We start from the raw sequence: 14754 nt of genomic DNA, 5'->3' as shown, positions 1-14754 counted from the left end.
AGTTTCTCATAATATTAAGACTGTATTGAGGGGAAATATTTCTTAGTCTGTTTACATACCCAACTGTAAAATGAGAGTCAAGTGTCAAATGGGAGACACATATGACTTGTCCTACTGTTTGGCTAATGTACTGAAAAATGCCATGTGAACAGCCATCCTGAGCTACTGGAGTGGCACTAATTTATTACTATAAAATGGAACAATGAATGGCACTAGTCACAAAAGCCTGGAGGAAGTATATGAAAAATGAATGAGGGGTTAATATAACTTCTCTGACTGCTTTCAGAGGCTGAGCTGGTCTTCAAAAGGGAAGGAGAAATTATACATTACTTGGAGAAACCTCACTGACAGCTGGGATCTTTGCAGCTCTCCAGACTGGAAGCTGTGAAGTCGCGTTAGCATAGAGTTGCTCCCAACCCAAAGTACGGAACTTAATAGCTTGTACAGTCTACTATGTTAATATTGGGCTGTTTCATGTCCAACCAACTCAGACCAGGCTAAAGTCAGCCTGCCTCACTCTGCCTTATAAACCTATATGTACTGGGTTTTTTTTCACCCAGAATACATATAAATATTTATACAAGGAGGGAGAGGGAGATAAAAAAAATGAAACAAAAACTCAAACAAAAACATGTATATGTGTATATTTTCAATGTTATTTTTGTTTTTTTCCTGGCTTTTTAGAGAGTCCTATTAGACTATAGCTCTCTTGCTCTATCCCTATTTCAGGCATTTAACCTGGTATTTAAACACCCATTGAAGCAACTGGAATGATCCAGTTATTTTCATCTGAACGCACAGATATTGCAGGAAGTCCAAGCAAAATGCATATCTTGATTATCAAAAAGTATCTAGTATTCAGGTGATATTTCCTCCCCATATTTGAATTGCTAGAAATTCAGAAATGTATGTTGCAATTTTAGACTCTTCTATACCTTCTTATATCTTTCTACCAGAAATTGCAGTTCTCTTGAGAAAGAAAATAAGAGAACTTAAGCTTGCATATCATAAATCAGTCAAACAGATTCATGCATAAACTTAGTGTTGGAATATTTTCAAAATAGATACGTATTACATACCCCAGAAAACGAGATACGGGGATATAATACGAACTCTTCCAGGAACTTTGTGTTTGTTGAATTTATATGAAAATGACTTGGATATTGAGGAGAAACAAAGCAAAACAAAACAAAACAACAAGAAGAAGCATAAGTACCGGTGTTTATAAACAAACTTTAGAAACTTAATAAAGTATGTTGTTTTTTCCTATGTCTTCTCTGCCTTTCAAGGTTATCCAGTCTTGGTTGTCTCTAATACTTTTAATATACTTTTTTTTTCCTACTTTATTTCCTTAGTTTTATTTCTTTTAGTTTGGAAGAGACAAAAAGGGTGGTAGTTTTCATTTTCTTACAGAAAATATCCCTAGTCCTTTTTTCTTCTGTCTTGACATATACACACAAATTCTTCTTTGGCTCCACAGAGGATGGAATCTATGTCTATTTGTCTACTTCAATCACATCTTGTTTTTTCTAGCATAAATCTGAGCCTATGTTTGTACGTTCCACATGTTGTCTTCCTACACTATTAGCAGCAGGCTATGACACCAGTGACCCCCAAATTGCACTGCTCCAGTTTGCGCTCAGATTTCAGTCTCATTGGTATTCTTTACACCATGCAGTAAAATTCATCATTAATAATTAAATTGTGTATTTAAGAGTGCATATATGTACAGAGGAGGACAGTGAGGTTAGATAGAAGGTGAATTAGTTACTAAATTGAACAATCCCTGAAGAAATTTTAAATAATTGCAGATCAAAATCTATTTCAGCTCTGTGACCTTACCTTGAAAAATACACTAGCGATTCTTTACCTTGGTGCATTTGAGGTAGCAAAAAGCCTGCACGAAGATCAAACAGAGTGAAGCATCACTCAATAAAAGTTACTCTCAGTGGAATATTAGGGTTATAAGGCAATCTTACCACCATTTCTAATTTCTTTGAATTCCTTTATAGAAATGTTCATTCCATCAGTGACTGGAAAGGTGTAATATGAGCTTGTAAACCAGTTTCTTTAATTTATAACATAGAGATTTCTATTTAATTTTCTTACACTATTGGATTTTTGAACATATTCAGAAAAATTATTCACTTAGTAAAAGCAGATCAGTTTTGATGTAAATCAAGTATGAACACATGCTATACAATTAACTAGAAGCACAGAGAGTAAGAAATTTCTTATAATATTTATCCAGTGCATTCATACCTAGTGCCTACTCTGGATTAAAGAAACATCTTCATCTTCATCCAGGCATGTAAATGCTTGGTTTAACTGAAAGCATAGTTTATTTTAGTTTTGTTTATTTTAGAACATTTTGCATTTTATAGGAAAATTAGTTCTTCTATTAAAGAAAAAATAAATTGGATGAGGGAGTGGCAGTTGTTGCTACCATCCTATATAGTGCTGCAGTCCCTGGTCCTGTTGGTCTTGTGTGCCAGGCTTCTTTGGATGATATATCCTATATGGATTCATCTAATGACAAAGGTAATGGAGTCACATCTTATAGAAAAGTTACAGGTCAGCTAAGAAATCTGTCTAATCCATGGCAGAGAATGAACCATGAGATTCAATTTATTCAAAGAAAAGTGACTGCATTCTGAAAGTTATAATTGTATTTTTTTACTCTGGAAAGTATTTTTAAGGAAAATTTAAGATTTATAACAATTAAAGACAATTAAAACCAATTAAAACACAGGAATCTTGTTGCTGTTGCCTGTTGAAGTTAACAATTGCTGCATAGCATAAGCAAAAAAAACCAGTAATAACAAAAAGACGCCCCTGCCTTAATCTGAAATGTATGTCTTACTGCCAACTTTATCTATGAATTTTATTTTGATTTTGGCACATGAATTAATATCTGTAGAACTTTACTCTCTCTAGGGATATCTGTGCTTTGTGCCCTAGGTGCTTTCTGTCTATGGTTAGTTACCACTTTTTTCCTAGCAAGTGGTGTCCCTTCTGACAGTCAAATTGTTACACCAGGAAAGAAAAACCTTCTCCTTGGCCACTTCATGATTAGCAACAAATACAGGAATGTAACGAGTACCACACAAATATTTTTCAAACGTTCAATAGGTCAAACACCCAGGAAAAAGTCTGAAGTGGGAGAACACCACTGGGCTGAACTATTCACTTCCTGCCTTGAGAAATGTCGATAAGCATTCAGTATGAGCAAGCACTCGGTATGCTCTTTGACTGTCTGGAATGCAAACTTATAACTGTATATAAAGTGTAAGTTTTTTAGGTTTTTGCTTTGTTTTGATTTTTTTTTTTACTTTAATATAGATTTCTTTTATGTTCAGTCAACCTTATGAGATTTGAGTTTTCAGTGATTGTCTGCTGCATTACATAGGTAGAGAGTGAAGAGCAGTAGAAGCACATCTTTTGAGGTTGGTTTGAACCAGTCACTGGAGCTTCATTTTGACGTAAACTGAAATAATTATTGAAGTAAATGAGCAGAAAATTGCATTCTTTGTTTACTTTAGAAGTTGTGACTTGGATGCCCAAAGTCCAAATCGTTTCTCCTGTGCAATTTTCATGCTATGTATTTCTGTATTTCATTGTGTAATTTGTTTTTCATCATTTATCAAGAGTTATTATGTTGTTAAGGATTTTGTATGAGATGACTACTAAGAAACTGGAACAGGCTACCCAGGGAGGTGGTTGAGTCTCCTTCCGTGGAGGTGTTTAAGGGACGGGTGGACGAGGTGCTGAGGGACATGGTTTAGTGATTGATAGGAATGGTTGGACTCAGTGATCCAGTGTGTCTTTTCCAACCTGGTGATTCTATGATTGTATGAAACATGACTGCTAAGGCAGATCTGAGCCATCTGAAATGATCATGAGTCCCAGTAGCACCATAGGTAAAAGTAAATCACAACCAATTAAATATGCTGTGTCTCTTCATTAAACCCAAATGAAAAAAAAAATTATAATGTATCAAAAAATTCTCTTTCAATTGAGGTTTACAGATTTTTCTGATTGAAAATAGTCTCAATAATTCATTAAAAAATATTTCTGCTCAATTCATTGAGTCAGAATATAAAAACACATTTGAATATAAGAATATGGGGTTTTTTCCTTTTTCTAAGAACTCTTAATTTTGTTTTGGATCTATTATGGGATTTAGCATGAGGAGGGAAAGGGAAATGCTCTGATATTTTGATTTTACCTTTGAAATTCAATGCAGCTAGCCACATCCATAAAGGTACCCCAGAAAGCTTTTTATCTTAGTCTTGAGGGATTTGGATTCCTAACTCAATTAAATCTATTTCTTTAAATTTACTTCAACCCAAACATTTGTGCTAAGCTTTAAGGTAAGCTTTTTTGAAAGCAGCAAAGTTTTCTTCTCAAACTCAAATAGTAATGATTTTCATTTCCTTTGCCTAATGAGATTAAAGTACTGAACTACTATATTACTCTGGTGACCTCTTTCTCTTCGGTAAGCTGTCTCATGTGTGGCAAACAAGTGGCATATGGGAATGAAGGAAATGTCAAACCAGGGAGCAAAGATTTATAAAATTTAATATCTTTCATCAGCTTTAGCTTCTAGACTTAACTTGGACAAAAAAGAGGGAGTAAAATGCCAGATCCTATAATAATATGGGTTCTTCTAAAATGGAATAAAAGTGTACGAAAAGATTTATAATGACTTTTTGTAGTCCATGGAGTGCAGATTTACTGTAATTAATGTTTTCTCTTTAAAGTTCAGTTGATATTGTGGTTCCTTGCTAAGTCTTTCATGAGATTCCTGTTGGCTTTAAACTGCCATGTTTTCTACTTGGTAGCATCTGCAGGAAAAGTGCATATATCATAAAAACTTCAGTTAAAAATTAATTTCTATTTTTTAAGCAAATGTGTTCTTTCTTTAGAAGTCTGATGATAAATTATCACAGTGTTGCACATATGTGGAAGATGTTCTTGTCGTTTTGTGGAACAAGCATAGTCTTTTCTTCCCTCCGACCCCCCATCAGTTTTATTCCACTTTTGATTTATTTTACTTGACAAATTCCATACTGACAATGGCTAAATTCCTTATTTTGGCTTGTATGTACTTTCTAATTGTTAAGGTACTGGGTGCTATATTGTGTGCTGGTAGTAACCTTCAGAGCAGTATCAAGAATTTATTTTTCTATTGAGCCATTGCAACAGAAAATTGTTAAGGGCTCCTGGGATTAAAAGGAAATGCAAAAGAGAAGTGAGGCATGTGGCTTTCTGAACATTGAATGATTGTATACATGTACACAAAGTAGTACACCAAAAATTTAGTAATATCTGTTAGCAGTGTGTATTTTTAAATTTAAGAAATGTAATTGCAGAACATAGTGTAGATTTATCCCTGTTAAAGAAGTTTAACTATGATTTAAAGTAAATGTGTTGCCTACTGAAGAGACAGCTACATGGAGGGTGTAATTTGTGGAGTTTTTTTCACATCTTTATTCACAACTTACTGCTGTCTGATGGTAAGGCAATGCAGCTTCAGGTCTGACCTGTCTTGTGGAAAAACCTTCTTATCTCCCAATGCCGCAGTGCTCATTGCCAGGCCACATGTTGGTGCCATGACAGCCCTAACCAGGCCATAAAGCAGCAACCCTTCTAGACCCCTATGCCCCCAAGCCTTCCTTCCTCTTCCCAGGCTCACCCTTTGAGTCCACCTCTGCTCCACTCACATGCCCAAGAACATCTATGGGGAAATCACATTATTCTTTCCTCAAATCTTTAAAATATTTCTGGAATGTCTCAAAACCAGTGACGATTACTGTACTTAATGGATTTCTGATGGCACTACATGTTTATATTAACTTATAGATATAAATATTGGTATTATATCCTTGTCCAAGAACACTGTGATTACTATCACAGGTCAGTTTTTTGGCATGCAGATGCACACTTAGGTAAAGAAATTGAAGCAGGGATGTGCACTGAAGATTATTTAAAAGATCCTTGACAAGTTTGGAATCAATTAATAGTTTTATAATATCGAGTAAAGGAAAAGAAAAAATCTGCCTAGAACTGCTTTGGACTTCTAAATGCAATACTGTATTTGAACTTCTATTTAATTGTAAGTATAAATGCAAACACAATCTGTAAAAAAAAATCTGCATCTACAGGTTGAGTCTAGCAGGACTATCTGTAATGAAAAATATTTTGAAAGAAACAAGTGGGTCCAAATGGGCATCAGGGAAGAATTCTTGGTTTACGATAGGAAGTTAGGAAGCTCAGCATGCATTTGCTCTTCCTTTGGTTCTCCATCTTTCATAGTATGTTTATGCAATTTATTTCTTAATTTCTTTATTTCTTTCATTTTGTAACTTCTTCTACCACATAATAATGATAATTAAACACTCTTTACTTTTAGGTAAAAGAGGAAGTGACCTAAAAACTTCCCACCAGTTAGAAATAAAGACATTTTTTAATTCTTATTGTGCTTTTAAGTAGTCCAGTACGTAGCCATATGTACTTTATTTCATGTTATTTCATGTATTGTGAAGCCAAGAAATGAAGCACTTTTAATTAATTTATGGCATCTCATAACTTTGTTTTTCCATTACTCCTCTTCCTGTAGGCAAGTGCATTTGCCAAGGTTTCTCAACTCGTATATCTGTCACTTTTCACACTTCTCTCAGATGAGGCTGAGACAACTGTAATTCTTAGGAGCTAACTTCTTTAGTAGACAATGATATCCAAAATAATTTTTCTATCTCCCTCAGATTTCCTTCAACATCTTATTTTTCCCTTACTGGCACTCCTCCATACTGGCCATTACACACCTCTAGACTGAGAACAAAATATGTAAGTTTTTAGCCTACTACATAGATTTTGTAACAGTTTTCAAGATAATGGAAAAAAGAATTTCAAAATTTACAACTGCTATCTCAGACAGAAGTGCAACATACCTGTAATAGCAGTCTTATTGCAAAGGGAAATTTAATCATGTATAAAATATACTTGAAGTAGTCATTTGAAAATATTAGTACTAATGATAAATCTATATTTTTTTCATGTTTACAATTTTATGTGGTACTTCTTTGAAAGAAAAAAAACTAAGTGGTCTGAGAACAGAACTGACCGTGTTCTTTTTCTCTTCGCCTAGAATGTTGCATTTCTAATCTCTGCTTCTTTATTCCTGTCAGAGTTCAGTTGTATAGCAAATTAAAAGATACACAGACCAAAAGTAGGCAATCTTTGCATTACTTCATAATGAGAATACACACTGAAATGCTGTGTTATGTTTCACAGAGCTAATAGTCCCAGACACTGTAATGAGTGTGCTATAAAATATAAAATCTTCATTTTGTTTTTCTTTTTTTTAAATGCTATCAAGTCTAAGCAAAAAGAAAAAATAAACAACAAAGATAGCAAGAGATAATCCTGAACAGATTGATGATTTTAATTCTGTGATTTTGAAAGTGAAATATTATAGTGAAAATTGTTTTAAATAAGTAAAACTTAATCTTATTAATCACTTTTGAAAAGTTGTTTCATGAACAGTAAGTTAAGGGAAGACTGTTTTCATGATGAATTATGCCTTATATTATTATTATTATGTCTCCATCTTATATTATTATATATATACACCCATATATTATTATAATATAATAATATATATTATATAATTATATATAATACATAATTATTGTTATATATTATATATTATACACCCTTTTATTATTATATATATACACCCATATTATAATATATTATTATAATTATTATTATGTCTCCACCCTATCCAAAAAATCATAGCTGCGCTGCTACAATATTCTTTGTTCACTTTTTCTACCTGTCACTCTCCCCATGTCCTGCCAACTTACTTCTGCATCCAATAGTGCCCTTGCAAGTTCCCCACTCTAGGAACACAGCCTGATGCTTTCTCTTTTATATACCCATTTTTCAAAATTTATTAGATGACTTCTTTGTCAGATTGATTGCAAAAGGCTAATGTGTTCAAAACCCCTGAAGTGTATGACAAAGAAATACAAGGCACGGTGATATTGCACAAACCTCTGTAAGAAATTACGTTAAGAACAGAACCATAAAAACAGATAAGTAGGAAAAAAATGTATCTGTTACTTTATTAAATAGTAATTAATGCAGTAAATTTAGGAGAATTTACTGTTAATTATACATGTTTTAGGAGTACTGTTTTAAACTGCCAGACCTAAATTATTTAGATGTCCAGAATCCAGATTTCTACCAATGTATTGGAAACTTCAAGACCTCTACAGACTCTGAAAACTATAAATTCAGTTGAAGATTTTGAATGAAGCCAGGCTGAAGCAGTGGACTCATGAGCTATTAGCTTTATTTTTCTCTCCTTCTCAGCCTTGAATTTTCCCTTGAAAATGATACTTATGACCCTGTAAAATGAAGTGGAAGGCCTTCTCAGTAATATTAAATATTTTGTGTGCTGGGTCCTATCAGCAGGTACAGCCTGCAAGAAGCTTGTTGATTCAGCCGAACAATATCATTATTAGGGCAAGGATGCAGTGTGGTTTATTTCATACTCTGAAATCACTCAAGGAAATAACTGAATGAATGATATTCATCCTGAAAACTTTATTGTGCTATTATGTGTAGCCATAGTGAGCAGTATATTAAAATACAGATATGGGATTACAAACATCCATTCGAAGGCAGTTCTGAATTTTCAAAGCTGTTGAATTATAAAAATATTTTCCAATAAGTAAAATAACATAACATAACATAACATAACATAACATAACATAACATAACATAACATAACATAACATAACATAACATAACATAACATAACATAACATACGATTGAATCTTGATGATGTGACTAAAGAAATAAAAACATTTGATAGATCTTGAGAGTATTTTTTCCCCACAACTGTTTTGTATCAGCTTAAATGGGGGCCCTAGGAAGGGCAGCACTATATATTTTCTTTAGCCAATGTCCTACTTATACACAAAGAAAAGGAAGAAAATCCAGTCAAAATAGAAAAGGACCACAGTTTGAGTACAAAATGAAATACAAATCCCTCAATCTTTTTAATATTAACAACTCCAGATGAACATGAAGCCTATCCTCTTTTCTGTGCCTACATATGAAGGCAGTAATACAAGTTTTTAACAAGCAAATATGTAACATTTTTGAGGTGCCTATGTCAACAGAAAAAATCTAAAGATTTCTATGAATGTAAAAGTTGTTATGACTATAACTAGTCTTTGACTCTTTGAAAATGTAACTTTACATGTTTCAAGGGATTTGGAAATCAGGTTTCTAATACATCCAAGTTTTCCTAGACTGGAAAATGCACGTGTACTCTATACACTACATGAAGACCGGATACGGGAAATGTCAGTTACAGAACATGCATGCAATTATCATTTCACAGTAAGCACATTTTTAAGGTCATGACAATCTATTTTTCTTTCCATTATTAGGTTTTAAGCCTTTGTTTACACAGTTCAGTTATAGTGGAATAGGAGCATTTCAAGCATAGATAGACTTTTATCTTCTGAAATATCACTGTTATCACAAAATATCACAGAAGGACGTCTGTGTCTGATGATGAGAATGATGATGATCTGTTATATCTGTCAAAATTGCATTAGCACCTTCTCATAGATGAAGGCGCATTGGCTAAGCAGTAGTGTGAGGTATTTCCTGAAAGATTTTCAAGGTATTAAAGCTTCTAGCTGTAATAAGGTTAATGGAGTCCTAAGTGACTTGAATGTCGGTGTTGGTGGAGCTTAACTGGTATAATATTTCCATAAGCAGGAAGAGAAACATTGTTGACTTAATTGAAGGACCACACTGAGAAAAGGATAGATGTTTTCTTAAAATTGTTACTGAATGTAGCTCTAATAAATCACAGAATTATAGAATTATTGACATTGGAAGGGACCTCTAGAGGTCATCTGGTCCAAACTGCTGCTTAAGCAGGGCCACCTAGAGCTGCTTGACCAGGAACATTTCTCTCTGGCTTTTGATTATCTCCAAGGGTAGAGACTTGGCAACATCCCTGAGCAACCTGTGCCAGGACTTGATCAGCCATACAATGAAAAGCATTCCCTGATGTTCAGACAGAACCTCCTGTGTTTCAGTTTGTGTGCATTGCCTCTTGTCCTGTCTCTGAGCACCACTGAAAATAGCCTTACTTCTTCTTCTTAGCACCCTTCCTTAGATATTCATGTACATTGGTATGATCCCCCCTGAGCCTTTACTTCTCCAAGCTGAATAGTCCCAGCTCTCAGCCTATGCTCAGACATAGGAAAGATGCTCCATTCTTTTAACAATTTTCCTGGCCCTTTGTTGGACTTCCTCCAGTCTGTCCATGTCTCTCTTGTAAGGAGTTGCCCAGAACTGGATATAATTCTTCAAGTGTAGCCCTACCAGTGCTGAGTAGAGGGGAAGGATCACCTCCCTCCACCTGCTGGCAGTACTTTGATTAATGCAGCTTAGCATGCAATTGGTCTTTTTTGCTGCAAGAGCATATTGCTGGTTGATATTCAACTTGGTATCCATCAGATGGGTGTTCTGCAACATATCTTGGGGCCCAGGGTTGTTCTTCCCCAGATGCGGGACTTTGCACTGGGCTACACCACTAGTTAAAACATAAATTACAAATTCATAATATTATGAGCGTGCCAGTATTCATATTTGCCTGAGTTGTTCTCTTAAGCTGTTTGGTGAGACATACTGATGTGGTTAGTGCCAACAAATGACAAAATGGTTCAGTAGATAGTTATATTAAAATGCAGTGTTGGTTGTACTTTCTGATATGAAATCTTAATGTGAAACTTTAGACAATTCTGTGCATTTAAGAATTTAGGATTTGTATTCTCTTTCCACAGAAATGTCATCCAAAATATATATTTGAAACCATTATTTCACAGAGCATTAATGTAAATACAATGCCTACATATTCAAACTATTGTTGACATTCTTAAAAGTCAGGAATGAAACTTTGGTAATGTTAATTTCCAAAGATTTGGTAATGTTCTCTCTGGTTCCTCATGTGAGTATAGAATACCCATAGACATGCTTGAATAAGGGACTGCAAGTGATCCTTAGCATTTTTTTAATGAGGAATAGCATGCTGAAATAATGTCGAGGATATCTACTCAGCATAGTTAATCTTTCATTAAATACCAAGGCTTGAAACAGAATTAATGTTATTCTGCAATATATTCTCATGGATTCACCAAGCTTGAAGAACTGGGAACCATTAGAACTGAATATCCTGTGAGAGAAAATATGACTAGCAGATGAATATAATAAACTAAAATGTACTAACTTAGTTAGGCAGTGAAAGTCAAGATTACAGTCTGATAAAAAGGAATGATGAAGAAGCTGTTACCTGGTAACTTATATCATACTGCATAGAGGTGCATATGAATTCATTTTTTGGAATGGGAATTTAGAAGCAGAGAGAAAAACTCTTTCTGAAAGGTAAAAAATTAAATTATCAGAGATGTAAAAAAATTCTGAATTAAATGGAAGTTAGTTTCTTACATCCTGTGGGGAAGCTAATAGCATAGCCTTGTCTCTGCTCACTTCAATTTCTGCAAGATTATACCTATGGCTTATTAGGGTCTTGTAAAGGTTACTAATTTTTAGGAACTGTTGGGTTGGAAAATTGGAACATGGATATATTATTGTCCCTTCCTGGTCTTAAATTTAAACACAGGAGGACATAATCCAAAGATATATGAAATATTTTCTATGTGAATTCTGTTTATAATGCAAATTGATTCTAAAGTTTTGGGTTTTTTCCTCCATCTTTCTCTGATGTATAGAAATGTTTGTGTCTTTCTTATTTTGCTGTGTATAATAAGTACTGTGGTACTATCCAAATGTAAATATCAAAAAGCACTAATGGGCATGATATTCTTCCAAAATAAGAGATGAAAACATTGTCTTTCTTTAATGTGCTAGTACTGCTGCATCATATACAGTAGCTTGAATTGTCTATTAAAGTCAATATTCCCCCAGCTCTAGGGTGAGAGGTATTTGACTTTACCTATGCAAAAGCTGATTTTCTAAACTAGCTAGTTGTCAAAGCTCTTTTCAAGTTAACAAAAAGAAGTGGCAGATTCCAAGACCAGATATTTGAGAATCAGAGATATAAATTTAACATGAAATAAATTGATCTTTGGATGTACTGATCATTTTCTACTGAACTGGAGTGGGGGCCTTATTAACTAGACAGACTGAGTTTTTAAGTGAATGAACTTAATGGTGAATGTCCCTTGTTGAAATTACTTTAAAAAAGAACAACATAAGCTTCTTTTAAGGAAGCCATTGTATCTGTATACATTTTGATGATTTGGTATTCTTAACTAAAAATAATGGGAGTAGAGGAGTTGGGGGTTTTTTTTGCTATTGTATTTTGTTTTATTTTAAAGTCAAAATAACTCCAGAATTGCCTTCTGAAGAACGGTTATTGTGAAACACTATTGGTCCTGGCTGATGTTATTCAACAGGTGAAGAATATGAAGATTTTTCTAGAATTATTACTAGTGAGGACAAGAAAAAAAACCCCACATTAATCATTTAAATTACTTAGTAATATGCTTCTAGAAAGGCAGGCAATCCTAGTTAAATCTACTGAGCTTATTCTTGAATATTCCATTAAAAATACTGACAGTCATTTTCCTGGCACTGTCTTGCTCTTATTGTTAAGACTGTCTTCTCCTCCTTCAAATCCAACTTGAATTTTCACACTTTTTGGTTCAGGCCACAGCTCCTTGTCCTAATGTCTTCTGAGCCCAATACCTTCTTTCACTTACATGGTTATCCTAAAGGTATTTGGTTAATGCAATTCACAGATTGTGACACCTCGCATACCACATGGCCTTTGTATTGCACTAATTTCACTCCAGCATTTTCTAACTGGTCATGATAGAGTTTCACAAAAGAAGAAAACCCCAAGTGTTCAGTTATCTCAGAAATTATATACATTTAACACAAAATCTCATAATAACTGTTCTGCATAGACAAGTACATGACATTAACAATATGAAAATGCAGTTAATTTTTCAGGGATCAAAAGGGCGCTGCTAGTCACTCAGTGGACCTTTACTCAAATGCAATGTTTCCCCCACTAAAGGTTTCTGTGTGAATAGTGCTCTCGGAAGCCTTTGATAATCTTTTGTCATTTTCTCTTCTCTTTTAGCTGATGGATGCACTGACTGGTCTGTGGATTACAAGAAATATCAAGTTCTAGTAGGAGAACCTGTTCGTATAAAATGTGCACTCTTTTATGGATATATTAGAGCTAATTACTCGCTAGCCCAAAGTGCTGGACTTAGTCTGATGTGGTACAAAAGCTCTGGACCTGGAGATTTTGAGGAACCTATAGCTTTTGATGGAACTAGAATGAGCAAAGAAGAAGACTCCATTTGGTTCCGACCAACAGTGGTACAAGACAGTGGGCTCTATGCATGTGTTATAAGGTACTGTATTTAAATATACTGCATTTTAATTAACCAGATATGAAACATAATAATGAGACTTTGTGTCAAGAAAGATGTTTTCTGAGCACTTTCCTTTTTCCTCTACTCCTGGTATTTCCTTCCCAGAATTGTTTCATGCTTAAGTAGAAAATACTGTTGACATTCTTGAATATTTTAAATTTTTTTTTCTTATAAATTTAGATCATTTATTGCAAAATCTAAAATTTATGAGATGGGTGGGACTGGATGCATAAGTCTTGTGTTCCTGCTTCTTGTTTAACTCTTACAATCACTATCCTACAGTAAAAAGTTTCTTTTTCACATTCAGATTTCATTTTAAATGGATTTTTTAAAAAATGGTTTCTTTAACTATTTTTCTGTAAAATCTTTATTCGATGGAAAGTAGTTGCATCATGGAAAATGGAGGGTGACATTTCAGCATTTTTACAGACATATATCCTCAAAAGTCATATCTAGCTTAAGCTGATAATAGAGCCTGGGTGCCAGATATTTTCTAAAGGTATTTAACATTCCGATGCATCAAACTTCATCAGCATAACTTGGACTACATTCTGCATCCTTCTTTCCGAAACAGGTATACAGCATCTTTCTGCATCTTTAAAATGGCTTACACTGAGATATTGTTTCCAGCCCTTCGCAGTAAAAAAGTTTATGTAGGCACTTCCACATTGTATCACAGCCTTTATACTGAATTTTCACTAGATGTGAAGTTATGCAGATTAGAATTTATACATAAAAAGTACAGAGGAGCATTGATGTTAATTGTTCAAAAGTTTAAAACAATTGATTACTGCAGTTAGTTGAACAGTTGAGGTAGTGTTCTTCTCTGACTGCATATCTATAAAAAATAGTGGTACTACTCATATATAATAGGAGTCAAAAAGAAAGAGTAAGATAACTGACTGACAAAGCAAGGACTATATAAAGAAGACATTCTGATGTAGCAAGAAAAATGTAAAAATTGTTACCAGCACCTGGAAGTGGTTTTGTATTTTCTTGGAGGGACGTTAGTGGTGTAATGCTGTCTGGGTTGTATGTGGTGAAGAAGTTTTTTTACTAGATGGTAATGTTTTAAGACTCGTTTGTTCTTTAAGATCTTTACATAAACAATGAGACCTTTTGTACCACCTAATTTTTTCAGCAGCATTTGCAACATGTTTCTTCTTCTGGTACTTTAAAACTTAGAGGAATATTTAATTATACTAGATGAATATTTTTTACAGATAAAAGTGAAACAGTAGCCAT

The 14754-nt window shown here is 34.1% G+C and overlaps 1 protein-coding gene across 3 annotated transcripts in view; it reads left to right on the top strand.

The window, feature by feature from the left end:
- IL1RAPL1 (interleukin 1 receptor accessory protein like 1) overlaps positions 1 to 14754 on the top strand; it is a 704387-nt gene that overhangs the window by 370524 nt on the left and 319109 nt on the right. For all 3 annotated transcript variants that reach the window (XM_069873597.1, XM_069873613.1, XM_069873606.1), the window contains exon 3: positions 13209 to 13488. In XM_069873597.1, coding sequence (XP_069729698.1) covers positions 13209 to 13488 — 280 coding nt within the window. The remainder of the gene's footprint in view (positions 1 to 13208; positions 13489 to 14754) is intronic.

This window comes from Phaenicophaeus curvirostris, chromosome 1 (genome assembly GCF_032191515.1).
Source record: "Phaenicophaeus curvirostris isolate KB17595 chromosome 1, BPBGC_Pcur_1.0, whole genome shotgun sequence".
NCBI classification, from domain to species: domain Eukaryota; kingdom Metazoa; phylum Chordata; class Aves; order Cuculiformes; family Cuculidae; genus Phaenicophaeus; species Phaenicophaeus curvirostris.
Note: the sequence above shows the minus strand (reverse complement) of the source record. Positions and strands in the feature narration are given on the sequence as shown.